The 22230-nt window shown below is 39.8% G+C and overlaps 1 protein-coding gene across 2 annotated transcripts in view; it reads right to left on the reverse strand.

Annotated features, from left to right (window-relative positions):
- Positions 1-21884, reverse strand: part of LOC124549316 (GTP-binding protein 1) — a 152985-nt gene extending 131101 nt beyond the window's left edge. The window contains exons 1-3 of one of the 2 annotated variants that reach the window (XM_047125236.1): positions 21626-21884; positions 20239-20489; positions 97-208 (exon numbers count right to left, since the gene is read on the reverse strand). In XM_047125236.1, coding sequence (XP_046981192.1) covers positions 97-208; positions 20239-20355 — 229 coding nt within the window. In that variant the 5' untranslated portion in view covers positions 20356-20489; positions 21626-21884. The remainder of the gene's footprint in view (positions 1-96; positions 209-20238; positions 20490-21625) is intronic. The other variant, XM_047125237.1, reaches the window with a different exon arrangement.
- Positions 21885-22230: the final 346 nt, after the last annotated feature.

Here is a 22230-nt window from a genome sequence, read left to right on the forward strand (position 1 = left end):
CAACCTGTCATCTGCCAAGCTGAATTCAACAAAATATAATTACTGATGCAGGTTACAAAGTTTCTACAGTAAGAAAAATTTCTTTCATGAGGTTACCTTCACCAATGCCAACTTCAAATATTGTCTCTCCTCTTCCATTGCCAATCCTTTCTTTGAGTTTCTGCAGCAAAAGCTCATACTGTTCTTCTGTTGGGCTTATCAGTGCTGTCTAGGAGACAAAAGGAAGAAAAATGTGAATACAATAGTTAGACGTAACATAGTATTGGGATACAAACAACGGAATTATGGTTAATTGTATCAAAAGGAAAATTCGCTACAGGAAATAAAATTACAAGAAGGCCAAACAGTTGGCCACTACATACCCTGATGGAGCGAAATTCAAAGGGTGACTAACACATACAAATAAAAGTACATAAAACTAGACTAGCATTTGAAACTGAGAGTTCCTTCCCAAGGTAGGTAAGAGTAACAGGCAGGAGGAGATAAGAGAAAGGTGAGAGGTTACCCTGACTGCACGTTTAGGTGGATAGTTCCTCTAACAAGGGAACCTCCCCATCGCACCACCCTCAGATTTAGTTATAAGTTGGCACAGTGGATAGGCCTTGAAAAACAGAACACAGATCAATCAAGAAAACAGGAAGAAGTTGTGTGGAACTATGAAAAAATAAGCAAAATATACAAACTGAGTAGTCCATGCGCAAGATAGGCAACATCAAGGATGATATGAGCTCAGGAGCGCCGTTGTCCCGTGGTTAGCGTGAGCAGCTGCGGAACAAGAAATCCTTGTTTCAAGTCTTCTCTCAAGTGAAAAGTTTAATTTTTCATTTTCAGACAATTATTATCTGTCCGTCCGTCCATCCGTCCGATGCGAGGTAACTTTGTGAAAACATTCTATGATTTTGCGAAGCTGCATAGGTACACAGAGCAGTATTGTTTACGTGATCGTGTTTCAATTACCAAAGTTCAGCTATTCACACATAATCAACTTCGCTCTCCAAAATTCCAGGACATGTTCAGATTTGCTTGGACATATGCAGGATTTGACGGCCTACACACGGAAAAATTTGAAAACCTTAAAAACATATGTTTCACAGAGCACAGGGAAAAGTGTGCGACTATGAAATTGTTGCATTCATTTGTTGCAGTTTACGTGACAAACTCTTATGTTTTCGTCACTTTTTTGGGAGTGATTATCAAATCCACAAGAAAATCTAAATTGGGCAAGGTATAAGAATCTTTTTACCCATTCGCCAAGTGTACAAGTTAGGTGGGTCGACAACATATTCCTGTCATGTGACGCACATGCCGTCACCAGTGTCGTATAGAATATATCAGACGTGTTTTCCTGTGGAGGAATTGGTTGACCTATGATCTTGCGATCAAATGTTTTCGGTTCCCATTGGAGAGGCACGTCCTTTCGTCTACTAATCGCACGGTTTTGAGGTGCGGTCGCAAAACACAGACACTAAACTTATTACAGTGAACAGAGACGTCAATGAACGAACGGACAGATCGTAACTTTGCGTTTCACTCAAGGGAAGACTTGAATCAAGGACATCTGGTTCGCAACTGCTCGCGCTAACCATGGGACCACGGCGCTCCTGAGCTCACACTATCCGTGAAGTTGCCTATCTTGCGCATGGGCTACTCATTTCGTATATTTTGCTTATTTTTTTCATAGTTCTACACAACTTCTTCCCGTTTTCTTGATTGATCTGTGTTCAGGTTTTCAAGGTCTATCCACTGTGCCAACTTATAACTAAATCTGAGGGGGGTGCGATGGTGAGGTTCCCTTGTAAGTGTTTCAGGTGTTGTTTTATGCTCAAGCTATATCTAGACAAAGAAACGGATGTCTGATATGAATAATATCAAGCACACTCAATAAAACATAACCGCTTTAAGAAATAACTAAGAGTTAATATCAAGAGTAACAAAAAACCATTAATAAATAACATCCTCTCCTGTTCCCTCCACAAATACAGCGAGGGAAAACTGACTATCTATAAGCCTGCATATGAGCCCTAATTTCTCTTATCTTAGTGGTCCTTATGTGACATGTACATTGGCAGCAGTAGAATTGTCCTGCAGTCAGCTTAAAATGCCAGTTCTCTAAATTTTCTCAATGGTGTTTCTCGAAAAGAATATCTCTTTCCCTCCAAGGATTCCTATATGAGTACCCAAAGCATCTCCGTAAAACTTGCAGCTGATCAAACTTTGGTAACAACTCTTGCAGTCCACATCTGAATTGCTTTGATGTTTTTCTTTCATCTGCCCTGAAGCAATGCTCAAGAATACATTGCACTTATATGCGGTGCCCTTCACAGGCAAACCACACTTTCCTAAAATTCTCCCAATAAACTGAAGTCAACCATTTATCTTCTCTATTACAATCCTTACATGCCCATTTCATTTCATATCGCTCTGCAACGTTACGCCCAGATATTTAATCAACATGACTGCGTCAAGCAGCACACTACCGATGCCTTATTCAAACATTATATGGGGTTCCCCCCTACTCATCTGCATTAGCTTACAAATCCATTTGATGGGAGAGAAGACTGTGTACTATGGAAAGAATACAAGATAACCATGACAGTGGTAGTGACAGTGGAGATTCTGTGGAAATTCCAGTCAGGAGGGCTAAGTGGCATCAGTATTTGACTAAGGGAGGTCTTTATCGGGCTTTGTTTTCTGTGTACTGGTACATTTATAGTCTCCTTCAGTTACCTGTAAAAAGGTGACCATTTGTAAGCTTTCAAAATAAATGTAGTATGTGTCTACATGTTTTCTGTAATTCCTTACTGAACAAGGCGGGGGTGGGGGGTGACCTTTCATTCAGAATCATTTTGTATTTGGAGATATATACAGTATATGATGAAAGTAAAATTATACTTTTGCAAATGATACCACTAGCATAACCATTGGCACAAATTTACATGATACCATAGCAAAAAAGCAAAATGATACCTACATGAGCCTATCCCTCAATAGCTAGGAAGTAACAGGCTAATTCTCAATAAAGAGAAAACTAAAATGATGAACAATAGAGAAATCGCCACAATTACAAGAACTGGATATGAATGTCATACATGAAACGTATTCACAGTTGTGAATATGAACAACCATCAACTGTATAAGGAAAGGACAACAAAGAAAATTTGTGCCAGACCACAACTAGAACCTAGATTTTCCACTTTACGCAAGCAGTCACTTTAACCGTTTTGGCTATCCGTGCATGACTCACAGCCAGATCAAGACTTCCACACGTCGTCATTCCTTCGTCACACTGTATACTCGTACAGGCATTATGTAATTCTCAGACAGAGGAGGACATTTTAATTGAAACTCACTGCCTGATATCAGCAGATAAATGCAATATTCTCCCTAACAACAAAGGCACAGCAATACTGTGTCTATCCACTAATAGGAGGCAGCAACATTCACTTAAAATGTCCTCTCCTGTGTGGGAATTACATAATGTGAGTAAGAGTACAGGGTGTGACACACGAACAACGGCATATGGAAGTGTGGGTATAGTTGTGAGTAGTTCACAGATAGCCGAAACAGTTACCATGACCATTCAAATAAAGTGGGATATCCGGGCTCGAGTCCAGTCCAGAACAAGCTTTCGTTGTCGACATTTCTTTACACAGCTGATGGTTGACCACATTTGCAGCTGAGAACATATTTCATGCATTTCATAATAGCTGCAGTAGCCACAAAGGGTTGTTTAAAGTCATACTGAGAATACATTTCATGTATTTCATAATGGTTGAAGTCACTGCAGTGCCTGTCCCTTCAGAAATGCAAGCATGTCTAAGGACCACTGCATCATTCTTCCTAACAACACAGCCATTGCAATAACAAGGATATGAATGTAGTTCAGTATGCAAAGTTTGGGCTCACTACAGATAACTATTTACTATGGAAAGACCACATTGCTATCCTAACAAGCGAACAAAGTTCAGCTATATTTGTTCTCCAAAACACTACCACTTGTAACAAATGATGCTATGTGAATGGGGTATTTCTCATACTGTAATGGTATCATGACCTATGGAATAAAAATACTACTGTTCGGATGGGGACATAAAACAAATTCAATAAAAATGAAGATATAGATAGCCATGCTGCCAGAAACAGTGTAAAGTTATGAGTTCCAGAGCACAACACTGCTAAAGTAGAAAGAAGCACCGCTTATATGACAATAAAACTGTACACTTGTTTACTGTTTCATATTTTAAATATTAGCTTGAAGCAATAAAATTATTCTTCACAGAAATTCATTTCTATTCAGTCAATGAATACATATTAAATGCAAAAAACAGGAAATATGCATCCAATGCAATAGAATTAAAATAAACATAGACAGATAGGTAGTAAATTCAAGATATGTGTTCTTACGTATGATAGAACAGAAACAGAATGTATAGGTAGACTGTACAGGAGACACAAAATGTGTAACTATGCATGATGCCATTGTATTTAAAAATGATATACCATGACGTAAATAGTGTGTTGAACTGACAACCGATCTGACCCATATAAACATCAGCTACTTGAATGGGTCATAATTATAAATTTTCTTTACTTTACGTCTATGGTCACAAATTTTTGTCATCGGTCTATAATGTCCATCTTCTGATCTGTTTTATGAAAACATATATTAATGTACTGCAGTCATAGTGGCATTTAACATTTGATGATGCCACTATGGCTGCAGTACATTACTACATGTTTTTATAAAACAGATATGAAGTTGGTCACTAGAGACTGAAACCGGTAGTCTGATGACAAAAAAATTTGTGACCATAGAAGTAAAGTAAAGGAAATTTATTCGATATTTGGGTCACAGTTTATTCACAACCATATCACAGCTTGTGGGTCGTAATTTCCCTCCAAAAGCTTGTAAAATGGGAAAGCTGTCTTAATGATCTGAGTAGCTCTGGGAGAATCAGAAGTACAACATGTTGTTGCAAGTTGATTATTGTTTCTGGACATAATCCCCTCTGTCTGGTATAATGATGCATTTGCTCAGCTACTGATAGTTCATTCATAGCCTCGTCTGTCATGGTCTGTGAAGTCTGAGAGTGTGTAGTTCAGGCTGCATTACAATAACGAGCAAACTAGTGAATCGTTCACACTCTTCAGATGGCAGAAATATGCAGCACACACTTCAAGAGATGGTTTTTATTCTGAAAATATATTGAAAGTGTTCCAGCATAACATCAAGCACTGGCACATCGACCTGGAACGATACGGCAGAGAGGGCTGTGGGACAACGTCAGCCAATAGTATGCTGACTAGGACAACACCACAACAGGAGCGGCCCCTATACGAAGACAAGCCGCAATATAAATTATATACCACTGACTTGTGAACTGTTATTATTTGCTTGCATGGAAACTGTACATATTGAAGGACACTGATTATTTGCATGTCACCATTTGCTTGCAGCCCATTTTTGTAAATATGCCAAGTTAAGTATTGTCTATTTAATTTACTGTAATAAACTCCATTAATAAGATTTGCTTAAACTGTTGTCTAGCTATCTGAGAAAAGAGCTTCCTAGGCACCCAATATTAGATGAGTGGGCCGATATAACATGAAGACAGACTGACTGGTTACAACACAATGGCATTGTGAAGAGAATTCAGTGTGTGCAATTTTTCAACAAAGGCAACAATTTTATTGATTGTACAGAAGCTGGAGACAACTGGTGCACTAAGCAGTGACAGCGGTAAACATACACCATCACGAAGTCCAGTGGTTAGTGATAAGGCTAGAAGACACTTGGAGAACTTTCCAAGAAAATCATTGCACTGATTGAGCCAGATGGCAGGCATTTCATATGGCACATGTCAGAGAGATTCGAAGAAAATGGCATTGTGACAATACAGAGTGTACATGATGCAAATTCACAAGTAACAGACCATGAGAAAAGAATGTGTTACTGTCAATGGTTTCAGGAGTTTCTCATACAATGTCCAGACATTCTGCCCACAACATGGTTTACAGGTGAGGCATGGTTCCATCCTCCAGTTACATCAACAAACAAAGCAGCAAATACTGGGCTGGTGTAAGCCCCCATATCATGCACTAAACACCGCTGCCCGATAAAAAGATTGGAGTGTGGTCCATGCTGTCAGCTTCCAGGATTGCTGCCCCCATTTTTCTTGAGACAACCATAGACACTACAGTTCTTAATGTGTCATATGTCTAATGTTTTCGTGCAATTTGTAACCAGTGTGTTGTATGTTGTACTATGTATGTGTGTGTGTGTGTGTGTGTGTGTGTGTGTGTGTGTGTGTGTGTGTGCGCGCGCGTGATGTCTCAATTGTGTATTATCATTTCCCAAAATTGCAAATGTGTCCCACTACTGGTTCAAATGTTATATAACTCATTAAAGTAGGTCAGATTTACGTGGATCGCACTGTATATACATCCAAAGCTGCTAAATAAATAATTAAATCCCTGTAGCACAAGAATTTTCACACAAAACTAAATTTTAGAGTTCAAACTCATACATAAAATAGTGTGTTAAACTTGCATTGCAAATATGTCTACAGTGGGGCAAGTTAAGTGTTTATCTTTTTCTGTGTTTTCCTCAAAGTAAAATCACTAAATTCCATGCATGTTTCTCTGCTTTAAGAGGTTTAGTCTTGAATCTTTGGATGTGTAAATCCACTCAGTCTGTGGTGCAATGGTTGCTCACTGAACAGCCAGCTACATAGCTCATTAATGCATCAGGGTCCATAGATGACACATCAGGGAGAGTAGCAAGTTGTATATCTAGGATTGTCTGCTTTTTGAGTTCACATCTTCAGTTAGTCTTACTAGGACGGCAAGGATGTGTGCATGCTGTGTGCAGTTGCAGGAAGTGCTGCCTGCATGTCACAAAGAGCTTAATGTGCTTTTGGCTATGGTCAGTCACCTTCAGGATGCTGCCTTGGGGGGGTGGGGGGTAGAACTGGTGAAGAATCTGGAATGTTGCATGGAACACCTCAGGTGTCACTTGTTTTTCCCACAGGCTCTGCTTCCGAGGTACCTCCCAGTGCATCCAATGCTGTGGATCTGTCCCCACAGCAGGGTGAGTGGCAGGTGAGAATGAGTTCACATTGCCGGAGATGAAGATCCAATGTTGAGACTGGCCGTCTGGGCACACACATTCACGCTGTGAGTGGACAGGTGGCTGCTCCTTCAACAGGGTCTGAGCAGGCACACGGGGAGAGGAGTTTACTAGTTATTGGAAGTTCCAATGTTAGTTGCGTTATGGAGCCCCTTAGGCAAATAGCGTTCAGGGCCAGAAAAAAAGCCAATGTGCATTCGGTACATCTGTTGGGGGGACTCATCCGAGATGTGGAGGCAGACATGCCTGTGGCTACAGAGTGTGCAGGGTGCAGTTGTCTGCATGTTGTGGCTCACGTTAGTGCCAACGTCGCCTATCACATGGGTTCTGAGGCGATCTTCAGTTCGTATAGCCAGCTGGAGGAGGTGGTGAAGACTGCTGGCCTTGAATACGGGGTGCAAGCAGAGCTCACAATCTGCAACACTCTTTCCAGAGTTGATCGGGATCCTTTGGTTTGGAGCCGAGTGGACGATCTCAATCAAAGACTTTGTCGACTCTGTGATGGTCTTGGCTGCAGATTTCTATACCTGGGTTACCATGTGGGGATTTGTAGTATTCCCCTTGGTAGATCAGAGGTGCACTACACAAAGGTAGCAAGTACTCAGGTAGCAGAGAACTTGTGGAGTGAACATGAGGGTTTCTTAGGATAGGCAGTAATTTTAAGGGCTCTGAAGAACCCTTGGCAGTCAATATGCAGAAATGAAATTCAAATGGTGTTCAGGATAAAGACACTTTGACTGTCATAATTTCATCAGTAAACTGTCAAAGTATTCATAATAAAGTTCCCAAATTTACTGCCCTCCAGGAAAGTTCTCACGCTCAAATTTTTCTTGGGACTGAGAGCTGACTGAAACCTGAATTGGAAAGCTCTGAGATATTTAGTGAGTTGTGCATGGTATATTGGAAAGACAGATTAGAGGCCACAGGAGGGGGAGTGTCCACTGCAGCTGACAAAAACAGTGTCTCCACTGAGGTTGAAAGTGTGACAGTGAAGTCATCTGGCCGTGCATAACAGGTGTAGCTGAAACAAAGTTAATTGGTGGATGTTTTTACTAGCCACCCGATTCTGCTGTGGTAGTTCTAGAGTTATTCGAAGAATGTCTATGGTCAATAGCGCGTAAAAACCCAGATCATGCAATACTAGTTGCAGGCGACTTTAACCTGCCGAGTATTGTAGAGGAATTAAGGACAAAGTTTAAGCAGATTGTAAATTGTGGTGTGTAGAGTTATGTGCCTAATAGGTGGATAAAAGATGGCAAAGACCCACCATGGTTTAATAGCGAAATTCGGTGGAAGCAGAGGGTGTTGCAGTCTCAGTTCAAAAGGGAATGCATAAACGACTACAAGCAAATGTTGAGAGAGATTCATGCGTCCATGAAAAGATCAATGCATGAAGCACACGACAACTACTACTGTCACACCATAGTAAAAGATCTGGCAGAGAACCCAAAAAATTCTGGTCATGTGTAAAATTGCTAAGTGGGTCTAAGGCTTCCATTCAGTCCCTTGCTGACCCATCTGGTGTGACAGCTGAAGATAGCAAAACGAAAGCCAAATTTTTAAATATCATGTTCCAGAAATTGTTCACACAGGAGAATCATACAAACATACTGTCATCTGAGCAGCAGACAGACTCCCGTATGGAAGACATAGTAATAAGCATACCTGGTGTAGAGAAACAGCTGAAAGATTTGAAAGCAAATAAATCACCAGGTCCGGATGGAATTCCAGTTCTATTTCACCAAGATTACTTTACAACATTGGCCCCTTACCTAGTTCAATTTCAGAGGCAGTGGTGCTATGGTGTGGTCGTGTTTTTCATGGAGGGGGCTTGCACCCCTTGTTGTTTTGTCTGGCACTATTACAGCAGCTTTCCACTTTTGAAGAGCAATTCAGGGACGGCGATTGCATCTTGCAATGTGATCGAGCACATGCTCATAATGCACGGCCTGTGGCGGAGTGGTTACACGACAATGACGTCCCTGTAATGGTCTGGCCTGCACAGAGTCCTGACCTAAATCCTACAGAACACCTTTGGGATGTTTTGGAACACCATGCCAAGCCTTGCATTTATTGCGAGTCTCTCGCCCAGTACAAAGTCCCAAGTGACTGGAAAAAAGTGCATGTGACTCCAGTATATAAGAGAGGTAAAAGAATGGAACCACAAAATTACAGACCAACAGCTCTAACTCCTGTTTGCTACAGAATCCTTGAATGTATCCTCAGTTCAGATACAATCAACTTTCTTAAGATTGAGAAGCTTATGTCCACAAATCACCACGGTTTTAGAAAGCAAAACTCAGCTTGCCCTTTTCATATGACTTACTGGGAACTATGGATGAAGGGCAACAGGCAGATCCCATATTTCTACATTTCCGGAAAGCACTTGATTCAGTAGCCCACTGCAGCTTGTTAATGAAGGTACGAGCATATGGAGCAAGTTTACAGATATTTGAGTGGCTAGAAGACTTCTTAAATAATAGAACATAGTATGTTGTCCTCGATGGCAAGCGTTCACCAGAAACGAGTGTATCGTCAGGAGTGCCCCAAGGAAGTGTGACAGGACCTCTGTTATCCTCCATATACATTAATGATTTGGCGGACAGGGTGGGCAGCAATCTGCAGTTGTTTGCCGATGATGCCACGTTGTATAGTAAGGTGTTGAAGTTGAGTGCAGGGTGTATAGGCAGACAAGGAAAAAAAATTCCCAGATTTCTCGGTTAAAAATACACTTTCTCCCGGGTGAAAACACGCTTTTTCCATGTTGAGTGCCAGTATATTTTCCCTTATCAATCCTTTGAATGGTTATGGTTTTATACATGGGCGTAGAATTTCCCGGCACTTTAGAAAACGAAGCTCAGGGAAAAAGACACGTTTTGGAAATATCTTTGATGCGCAGCAACATGTAGGCTGCCTATTTTCGTATTACAGAAGTATAAATTGGAATTCCACTGAACATCGCACGTTACTTTCTGAATCATTGAAATCGAGATTGCGATGCGCTTTTGTAAGCCAGTCATAGCTCATGTCACGTGATGTCACCAGCCGATGACAGCGGATATTCAGAGTATAGGACATGTGATGTAGTCAGCCAACAGCAACATCACTGTTAAGTAGCACAAACACACAAACAGGGAAAGTTAATAGTTTAAAGTAATATACATAGTGTTGCTACAAGAAAAGAAAAGCTTTCACATATAATATTGGTCTCTAAGGTTAATAAGCTGTAAGAGAAGCTAAGCTTTCGCATATAATGTTGATCTTTTTGTGTGTGTGTTACACTTTAAGAAATATTACACATATGTGCCAGTAAAAGTTTTAATAATGACATAAATGTCTGATCTTCAGGGTTCAAAACTCTTCTAAATGGCTCATCATCAAAGAGTTGATTTTTAAATCAGAGTCGAACGCTCTGTGATTTAATAAATTCATGGTACATTTTTACATATAATTCAACTTACATAAAAGGATGTTTACTTTGAAAGTAACGCTTTTCAAACCACTATTCGTAATATTTTCCAGCGACCTGTTAGAAATAGGTTCATTTCAGCAGTTGCCAGAGAGCGCAGATAACAGGTGACACCGCGCTTGCACAGCTATCATGATGTAGGAAGCCCTTATATATGTACGTGTAAAACATTGAAAGATCATACATTACTTCATAAAAGAAACAAGACATCAGAGGATACTCCAAGAGCATCAGAATTTTGTGAACCATATCAAAACGTGCACGTTTAAAGTGCATACTTAAAGTGCACATTCCTATGTCCAGATCCCAATGAGGTAGACCTTGACCTGATATTAAGTTTTTCAGTGTGATTTTCGGGATGTAAATTTTCTTGGAGCACCCGTACTGTATTATATCATGTTTGGTTCTTTATTATGACATAATGCCATACATGCTAGAAAATGAAAATGTGCACTTGAAATGCAGTGAACAGTTGAAACTAGCCAGCACTGTGGAATTAAACATTTCGTTTCAAATACACTGACTGCCTCTGCAGAAAAGGTTAATAAAAGTCAAATTTCTTTAGCAAACAGACAAAAATTACTTCACTGTTCCGCAAAGTGATTAATGCATGACTGTCAGAAAGGTGGAAATAAAGTAAAATCTGAAACTAATGACATATTTTAGCCTTCCGTAATTATGTGAATGTATTTTAATTCACTTGATAGCTCCCGGCCACAGATATCTGTTTTGCTTTCATTTGACGTGAGAGTAAACGAAGGGGAAACAGTGAAATCACTAAATGTAAACACGGGTCATGTGGAGACTACCAACTATAACTCAGACTGCTCTGCACATCAGCTTCGGATCTACGCTATTTGCAAACTGAGTCAATAGTTAAAAAAAAAAAAAATCTAATTTTCAAAAACATGTTCATCTTGTAGTGCACCTCCTTCTGAAAAGTCTGAAACATAAAACGTGTGTTTGAGGAAATGTAACACATATTACTTGGTCTTAAGTACGCCAAAGTGCACGGCCACGCCTCTTCATAAAGCATTCTTCTACCGCATGTCACTGTATTTCGCTCTGTGATATTAAAATGTGTATATTTTGTTATGGATGCCATCAAACTATATTTAGGACAGTGGAAATTGAAATGTCCTGTGGTGCCTCTCCTGCTCCCAATCGGCCGGCTTGACAGCCTGCCCCTCTTAAAAAAAAAATCTCGCAATTAATAGCAGATGGGATTACTTGTAATCGGCAGAACAAGAACTCTTCAGAAAATCTGAACTTTTTATTGCCTTTTAGCTAATAACTTGCTGTTTTGTGTAACATAAAATTAAATATAGGATACATAAAACCAATAAAGACAAGAGATATGCAAGAAATTACACATTTCTTCAATCCTTAGCTCCTAACATTTTTTTCTCTCTAATCTTGCTACAGCTTTACATGGCGTGCATTCCTTTCTGCGAAAAAGTCTACTAACTCATCAAAGTTCATCAAACATTTTGCTACATGAAAAATCGAAATGTCGTTATCTAATACTGAAAAAGCTGTTAACACAAATAATACCCAAGATTGGTGTGGTTTCTCGATCTGATTACGTCTATTTCGTCACTGTCTGCTAGATAAAACAAAATAGGCCTTTCTAATATGGCAGCAATTTTGTAACACACACCAAATAACCAAGACTGTTTCGGCACAAATGGCCATTTTTATAACATGACAGAATATAATTCACAAAGTACCAATATCAAATGCCTATTAGGCCTCCTGTTTCACATTTCATTCATATGCACCAGTTTCTCAAGCATGAGATAGAAAAGTAGTATTACGAAATTTTTATATCCCCATTTCTTCTCCTTCCTCGTTCTAACAAACAATCTTGTCATCACCAATTCTGTAGCTATTCTCATTATTGTCAAATTTTGTTCACCAATTAACTTCACTAACCCTGCCAGAATCACAGGTTTAGTCATCCCGTGATTATTTTCAGGTTAGGCGTTATTACATGTTCGTACAACACGTTTTCCACGTTACTTCCAGAATAGAACTTAAGCGGCTGCAAGCAGGGGACTGTACTACTGGTTCTTACTAGTGTAGCAATCTGGCCAAAAATCTTCTATCAAAATTTCATTTTCTTGGATACACCGAGAAGATAATACATAATCTTTCTCACTTGTTATTCCTGTCAGTCATTTACTTTCATTCTGGTAGTCTGAATCTATGGATTTCACTAGTAATTATAACAATGCTGATCATTCGCAAACCCAATCAACTACATAATCAGACAGCAATTGGCATTCATCCATTCAGCTTTACTCCACTCAGCTCATATAGCCCCATCCCCTTCTGTCTGCGGACATTTTATTTCTAGATGTGACGAAGATTCTCCTGACAGAGACATCACTTACACTATACATGCATTCAAAAATCAACTTATGATTCATTCAGAAATCAATTTAAAATGTGTTCAAAAGCCAACAGGGAAGTGTTGCAAAATCATATGAATAAACGATAGACAAACGTGCACTGGATGCTAGGCACTTTGTGAAACAAGTTTTTTCCTCAAGAATACGAATTTGGCACCCCCTTTTTCCCAGTAGCATCTAGCCGCTTGTTGTGACTGCTTGCACAGCCAACAGCCACATTCCTGTAGCCAGAAGCAGGAGAATCTACCACTCAAATGCGGGTCAACTGCGCATGCGCATGAGCCCGCCTGTAATTGCTAAAACTAATCTACCGTAAACAGTTGTGACTTCCCGCTCACGGAGGCAATTTGTTGTTATGAAGCATTGCATAGTCCTCCTAAAAGCTTTGACACATTTTGCAGTTGGCAGACGCTTGCATGAGCACTGTGTGTTGTTGTTGTATATGGCACATTTTCTTTGCAATTTAAGTTATTTTTGTTTTTTTCTTTCGTTTACATTTCATTGTTGAAGTACTATTCTGCAGTAGTGGGGTAAAGTAATCTCCTTTGTTAGATTATCAGTTCTTACCAGTCAAAATTACAAAAATTTAACTAAAAACTAGAACAATGAATAATTCCCAGAATTCTAAAAAATTCCAGGTTTTTCCCGGTTTTCTCCCGGATGAAAAAATCCATGGGTTTTTCCCAGATCGTATACACCCTGTGAGTGACTGCACAAAGAAACAAGGTGACTTAGACAAAATTTCCAGTTGGTGTGACGAATGGCAGCTAGTCCTAAATGTGGATTGGAGCAAAATGTAAGTTGATGCATATGAGTTGGAAGAAAAAACCTGTAATGTTCAGATACAGTATTACTAGTATACTGGTTGATACAGACAAGTCGTTTAAATATCTGGGCGTAATGTTGCAAAGCGATATGAGGTGGGACGAGAATCTGAAAACTGTGGCAGGGAAGGCAAATGGTCAACTTCAGATTATTGGGAGAATTTTAGGAAAGAGTGGTTCACCTCTAAAGGAGACAGCTTATAGGTGACTTGTGTGACCTATACTTGAGCACTGCTCCTGTGTTTGGGATCTGCACCAGGTCGCATTAAAGAAAGACACTGAACCAATTTGGAGACGGGCTGCTAGATTTGCTACTGGTAGGTTCGAACAACATGTAAGTGATACGGAGATGCTTCGGGAACTCAAATGGGAATCCCTGAAAGGAAGATGACATTCTTTTTGAGAAACACTATTGAGAAAATTTAGGGAATCAGCATTTGAAGCTGAATGCCAAACACTTCCACTGCCGCCAACATATATCGCACGTAACAACCACAAAGATAAGATATCAGAAATTAGGGCTCATAAGGAGGCGTACAGACAGACATTTTTCCCTCGCTCTATTTGCAAGTGGAACAGGAAAGAAAATGACAAGTACGGTTCAGCGTACCCTCCACCACGCACTGTACGGTGACTTGCGGAATATACTATGCGATCAAAAGTATCCTCCAAGACATATGTTTTTCGTATCAGGTGCATTTTTCTGCCACCTATTGCCAGGTATTCCATATCAGCGACATCAGTAGTCATTAGACATCGAGAGAGAGCAGAATGGGAGAATGGGATGCTCCGTGGAACTCAAGGACTTTGAACGTCGTCAGGTGATTGTGTGTCATTTGTATCATACGTCTGCCCGTGAGATATCCAAACTCCTAAACATCCCTAGGTCCACTGTTTCTGATGTGATTGTGAAGTGGAAATGTGAAGGGATATGTACAGCATAAAAGCTTACATGCCAATCTCATCTGTTGACTGACAGAGACCGCCGACAGTTGAAAAGGGTCATAATGTGTAATAGGCAGATATCTATTCAGACCATCACACAGGAATTCCAAACTGCATCAGGATCCACTGCAAATACTATGACAGTTAGGCAGGAGGTGAGAAAACTTGGATTTCATGGTCGAGCAGCTGCTCATAAGCCACATATCACGCAGGAAATGACAAACGATGCCTCACTTGGTGTAAGGAGTGCAAACATTGGACGACTGAACAGTGGAAAAATGTTGTGTGGAATGACAAATCACAGTACACAATGTGGTGATCCGATGGCAGGGTGTGAGTATGGCGAATGCCCACTGAATGTCATCTACCAGTGTGTACACTGCCAACAGTAAATTTCAGAGGCAGTGGTGCTATGGTGTGGTCGTGTTTTTCATGGAGGGGGCTTGCACCCCTTGTTGTTTTGTCTGGCACTATTACAGCAGCTTTCCACTTTTGAAGAGCAATTCAGGGACGGCGATTGCATCTTTCAATGTGATCGAGCACATGCTCATAATGCACGGCCTGTGGCGGAGTGGTTACACGACAATGACGTCCCTGTAATGGACTGGCCTGCACAGAGTCCTGACCTAAATCCTACAGAACACCTTTGGGATGTTTTGGAACACCATGCCAAGCCTCATCTCATTGACCAACATCGATACTTCTCCTCAGTGCAGCACTCAGTGAAGAATGGGATGCCATTCCCCAAGAAACCTTCTAGCACCTGACTGAATGTACGCCTGTGAGAGTGGAAGATGTCATCAAGGCTAAGGGTGGGCCAACACAATACTGAATTCTAGCATTACAGATGGAGGGCGCCACAAACTTGTTAGTCATTTTCAACCATGTGTCTGGATACTTTTGATCACATAGTGTATCAAGGTAGATGTACATTTACTTGGAGTGACCCGCTAAATAAGTAAATCCCTGTAATAAGTGAATTTTCAAATAAAATTAAATTATTGGTTTAAAGTCACACACAAAAGTTGCATTTTCTAGGTTAAGAAAGAAAGCCTGCAAACTGACACTCAGTACTGAGCCATACATTTTTTTACAATTTTTAGGACACCAAAGAAATGAGTATTTTGGAAATTTTACTTAATACTGAAGAGATTGGTGTTTCACATCTGAAATGCAAACACATTTTCTTGGAGCACTCAAGGTAAATAGAAAGCTTGCACTTTTACACAACAACAACATTATCCTCCTTTTCTTTGGATCACAAAATTTTTTCTAGACTTCTTGTCTTGTACTAACTCTGCAACTCTCCCAACAGAAGCCCTCAGTTTCCATGTAATGTCGATATTTTGAATTCTTTTTCCATATGAGAAGTAAAAAGCCAGATTCCAAGTTTCTTCATAAAGTTCATCCAGCTTACAAGTTCATCATCTGCGTTGCTGTTGTACAATACATATGCAATGACACAACTTATAAGTACTATCCCATAAAATACTGCTATAAACAGGACACCTATCATCAAGGCTGTCTACTCCTCATTTAGTTTCATTACAAAACTGAATAAACTCCAGCTTCTGTACAGCAGCTCTGTTTTTCTTTAGAATTTATGAAAGCAGTGTCTTTTTCTATTAGAATCCTTGCTTCTGTAAATATAGCCATTCAGAAAACTAGGAGTCAACTAGGCTCTGAATATTTACTGCCTATCTGCAAGATTTATTAGGAACGCAGACCTTGAATCTACACTTCCCTCAGAAGGGCACTAACATTTCATCAATGGTAGCACATCCAAACCACCTGGCAATTTTCTACAAATTTTGCAAAAATGTCAGCTATAGCTAGCTGCTGCTGGTTCAACTGCCACTCATTCAGCTCTATCTTGTCAGTCACCGAAATGGAGGTTCAAAAACAGGATGCCGAATATGTTTTGGCGCACAACGCTGCAAAAAATATCCTTTCCTGCTTCATCTGTCACCCAAAGAGCAGAAGCGTCCGATACAGAAACAGATATACAGGGTGTTACAAAAAGGTATGGCCAAAACTTTCAGGAAACATTCCTCACACACAAATAAAGAAAAGATGTTATGTGGACATGTGTGCGGAAACGCTTAATTTCCATGTTAGAGCTCATTTTAGTTTCGTCAGTATGTACTGTACGTCCTCAATTCACCGCCATTTGGCCCAATTGGAGGAAGGTAATGTTGACTTCGGTGCTTGTGCTGACATGCGACTTATTGCTCTACAGTACTAGCATCAAGCACATCAGTACATAGCATCAACAGGTTAGAGTGCATCACAAACGTGGTTTTGCCGTCAGTGCAATGTTTACAAATGCGGTGTTGGCAGATGCCCATTTGATGTATGGATTAGCACAGGGCAATAGCCGTGGCGCGGTACGTTTGTATCGAGACAGATTTCCAGAACGAAGGTGTCCTGACATGAAGACGTTCAAAGCAATTGATCGGCGTCTTAGGGAGCATGGAACATTCCAGACTATGACTAGCGACTGGGGAAGACGTAGAACAACGAGGACACCTGCAATGGACGAGGCAATTCTTCGTGCAGTTGACGATAACCCTAGTGTCAGCGTCAGAGAAGTTGCTGCTGTACAAGGTAACGTTGACCACGTCACTGTATGGAGAGTGCTACGGGAGAACCAGTTGTTTCTGTGCCATGTACAGCGTGTGCAGGCACTATCAGCAGCTGATTGGCCTCCACAGGTGCACTTCTGCGAATGGTTCATCCAACAACGTGTCAATCCTCATTTCAGTGCAAATGTTCTCTTTACGGATGAGGCTTCATTCCAACATGATCAAATTGTAAATTTTCACAATCTACATGTGTGGCCTGACGAGAATCCGCAATCACGTCATCAACACAGATTTTCTATGAACGTTTGGGCAGGCATTGTTGGTGATGTCTTGATTGGGCCCCATGTTCTTCCACCTACGCTCAATGGAGCATGTTATCATGATTTCATACGGGATACTCTACCTGTGCTGCTAGAACATGTGCCTTTACAAGTACGACACAACATGTGGTTCATGCACGATGGAGCTCCTGCACATTTCAATTGAAGTGTTCGTATGCTTCTCAACAACAGATTCGGTGACCGATGGATTGGTAGGGGCAGACCAATTCCATGGCCTCCACGCTCTCCTGACCTCAACTTTCATTTATGGGGGCATTTGAAAGCTCGTGTACGCAACCCCGGTACAAAATGTAGAGACTCTTCGTGCTCATATTGTGGACAATACACCATTCTCCACGGTTGCATCAACGCATCAGGGATTCCATGCGACGGAGGGTGGATGCATGTATCCTCGCTAACGGAGGACATTTTGAACATTTCCTGTAACAAAGTGTTTGAAGTCACGCTGATACGTTCTGTTGCTGTGTGTTTCCATCCCATGATTAATGTGATTTGAAGAGAAGTAATAAAATGACCTCTAACATGGAAAGTAAGCGTTTCCGGACACATGTCCACATAACATATTTTCTTTCTTTGTGTGTGAGGACTGTTTCCTGAAAGTTTGGCGGTACCTTTTTGTAACACCCTGTATACATGAGGAGGCCAAAAAAAGCTTTGAATTCAATCATATCCACATCTCTCATACCTGTAAGTTTGCACTTCGCCACTGTACTCACTCACAATCAAGTTTGAGGCTAGTGAATCCTGGTATTCTCTCCACCATTGTATCATCAATCAGTAAATTTCAGATTTCTTCAGGCTCCATGGCCCAAAACCATGTTAATTTTAGCATGTTAGCAGGGGTATGAAGAACAGGAAGCTGCAAGACAATAATGTGCCTCAATGTCCCTGAAATTCAACATCAGCAAGTATCCCTTGACCATCTGAAACCATTCTTGTCATAGCAATATTCTTTCTGTGTAGATGATCCTCATCTAGCTCAGAAGAAACAGGAATGTCCCGATAACCACTGTCCTGAAGTTCTTCCTCTGAATCATACTCTCGTTCACTAGCTGAATTGAGATCACTGGCAACTGCAAAGCCATCCCCTATTTCTTGATCTATATCACTGATCTCTTCCTACCCCCACCGGCTAACAATTTCATCAAACTTAGGATTCTTAAAACTGACAAATCTGTGTTAACACATTTTGTACTCTACTGGAAAAAAACAGACATTTAGTTCACAATGCATCATCTTTGTTTGTCAACAAAGACAAAGCAATAAAATTTTGTTGTGTTTGTTTTCAACACAAGATGGGGGAGTATAAAATGTAATCCATCTGAAGTGACCTTGGAGAGTGAGGTCAAAGATTGTTGCGTGGTCTGAGAGACCACATCTCGTGCATCAAGGGTTAATTCTATTGAACATGTTAAAAACTAGAAAATATCGTGTCACATTGGAAAAGACATTGATTCTGATCAGAGGTGTAAATGTAACTATGGAACGTGCAATGTATATACAGAAAAAATCAAACACGAGATTGTCAAGATACATTCATTGGGTTCACCAAGTCACAACCCATCTGTCATATTTCCACTTAACCTAGGCTTTGGGCATTGGTACAGTTCAGACTGCACCCACAACAACACACCAAAAAAAAATGTATGTACGTTTAGCATACAACACAACCCTCAATAAGTAACCATCTACACTACACATGTGTATGTCTACAGTAGAGTCAGCAAATGGAGATCCCTGACTGTTGTAGTGGACTTGGTGCAGCTCCTTTAAGTGTCTACCCCAAGCAATCAAGTACTACAATTTTGTACACATCTCTATGGCAACACCTCAATGGTGTCACAACTCTGTAGATTACTATTGTTTATGTCTGTTTGTGCTTCGCAACAGCATAGGCAGCTGCCAGTGATCACCTTTTGCCAACTTTATAATAAACAATACAATCCAAGCCACCACCTACAGGAAGTGAACAACATGTTTTAAGCAAAACATATGATTTACTGTAATAGAATTGAAACTGGTTAATTGATGAATTTCACACTGTCAGCTTTGACCAGTGACAACATGAAAAAGACAGATGTAAATGAGTAATGAGATCCAATATCTATAACATACACATCACAAGAATTTTAATTATTCTCACAAAATCACATCTATAGGCTTTGCCAACCCATAAACTGTAACCATTCAACCTAACTAAAACGTGGAGCTACACAACAAATCAGTTTGTCACTACAACCTCCATTTCAAAAAATAATACAGGGATAAAACTAATGTTGGCAGTATCCTGCTTTCTTTCTGTCTGTGTGTACACATGATGCCACAAGTCACATCATCATTACATCACGGATCAAAGCTGACATCATCTGTTATTGTCAGGGTCAACTGACCCACTGAAACATACAAAAACATCCCAGACACTATCTGCGAAATATATGATACCATATTTCAAATAATATTCCAATGGCTTGTATTGTTTACCTTCACTTTTCAATTTCCAATCTGAATGGTTAATAAAATGGATTAGTTACCTTGGCACGTATTGATGCATAATCATGAGGCTCACTCATTGGCATGTCATTTGTCAATGTTGGAGAATCTGCACTAACTTCTGGCTTTGCCGACATCTGTTCAAGGACTGTTGCCATGTTTCTAGCAATTCAATATCAGTTTTGACTACATTCCACGCACATAAAATTTCAGATACTATCAATCACCATTATCTGTAGATTGTTCACGTCATGTTTATGTGACACCGTGTCATATATAGAAGCACAATAATCTGTAACATACGAAAAAATTCTGTTCAACTAAGAAGCTGAGAGTAAGAATTTAGCAAGAAATGTTAGTAATTTTAAATATACATTTGTTTGGCAAGTTTTTTCCATGACTGACTATTTACCATATAAATAAAATACAACGTAAATATCCACAAAATTTTAAATTTTTTTATTTACAGCACATTTCGGAGGTTTTTTTCATCATCTGAGAGCAGTTCTGGTGTTCCGGTCATATTAGGCCTAATAACAATTATTCTGAAAGAAACTTGAGCGACATCATGTAAACGTGGCGAAAATCTACGTAACAGGACGAGATAAAAAGGGGCAAATGAAATAAATTGAGAGAAATGTCGTAAAAGACTACTGATGCAAGTTGTTTACGCGTGACGCAACTTTGGTCGCAATCTCTACAAAACCGAAATGAACAGTGCTCGTTGTGAAGTCAATTCATAATTTCGCGGACACGTTTTCGTACTAAATTTTTATGAATCGATGACTTAATTGAAAATTCGAACATTTCTATTACAACATAATTGCTTATGAAATATATGATATCAAGATGCAATGTGATTTGAAAGAGTTTAAAAAGTAGAAGAGATCACAAGCAGCTGCAAAATAATAATGTATCTTCTTAAACACTTTAACTATAACAGATAACATTTCTTTCTTGTTTTTTTATGCATCAGTACAGGATGTCGGCACAGCTGTCATGAACCAAGCGGCGCATTCCTGCTGCGCAATACAATAGGTGAATATTTAAATTTAAAAACAAAATTGAAAATAGACTGGTGGTTCTTGTTTCAGCTTTAAAGCAGTGAGTTATTTTAGCAGTTCAAACAGCGCAAAACGGTAGTGTTGATACATCCGAGAACCAATGCACATAATGTCACACTGCAATAAAACTTAATGACACTAGTTGAGGCTGTTTAGCAAACTAAACACCCAATCGAATATAAAGTTCACTATATAACACTATAGCGTTAAATGTACACAGAAAGATACAATACACCACTTAAAAACAAATAGCGTCGGATATCAAGTTACACTGATAACAACTACAGTTCACAGGAATGAAACACACTCCCGCATCAAAAATGTCGATACATTTTAGTACTAAAATAAAATCATATTGCATTACCATCTGCCTATAGATTAGATCCTGTCCTGGCGAGATCGCCAGATGGGAATCTCCGCTTGTTAGATTAATGACAAGACGAAAAATCAAAAAAACACTACTTATATCAGACACACTCAGCAAATTAACTGCTACAACATAAAAAAATAAGATGTTGCCAAAACACAGAAACTAACAGTTTCTAACCACAGTGTACATCCACAATACACAAATCACTTGTATGTGTCAACAGAGCGCAGATTATGCTACATACATTTAAACAAAGAATTTCATCACACGTAACTGCTATGTCGAAGATATTCTTGGAGCAATATTAAGGCATAGAGTCTGTGGTAGTTTAGCTTAAAGTCTATGGAGTTCATAGCGGCACTTCAAATTCCTTAACCCGTTACTACTCACTAAAGCAAGATTAATTTGTCCAGGTACTTTGAGATACGCGTAAGTATTTCTTTCACTGCACAGTAAGTACTTTTTGTTTGTCTAAACCTTTCTTCTAGAGAATGTGGTTGACGTCAGCTAATGACTGCGCAATATTTCCTTTCGTTCACTTATCGCCAAATTCTCATTAACGAGAGCTTGGTTTTGCCATGAGAGCAGAAATAAAAAAT

Source organism: Schistocerca americana, chromosome 1, assembly GCF_021461395.2.
Source record: "Schistocerca americana isolate TAMUIC-IGC-003095 chromosome 1, iqSchAmer2.1, whole genome shotgun sequence".
Taxonomy (NCBI): domain Eukaryota; kingdom Metazoa; phylum Arthropoda; class Insecta; order Orthoptera; family Acrididae; genus Schistocerca; species Schistocerca americana.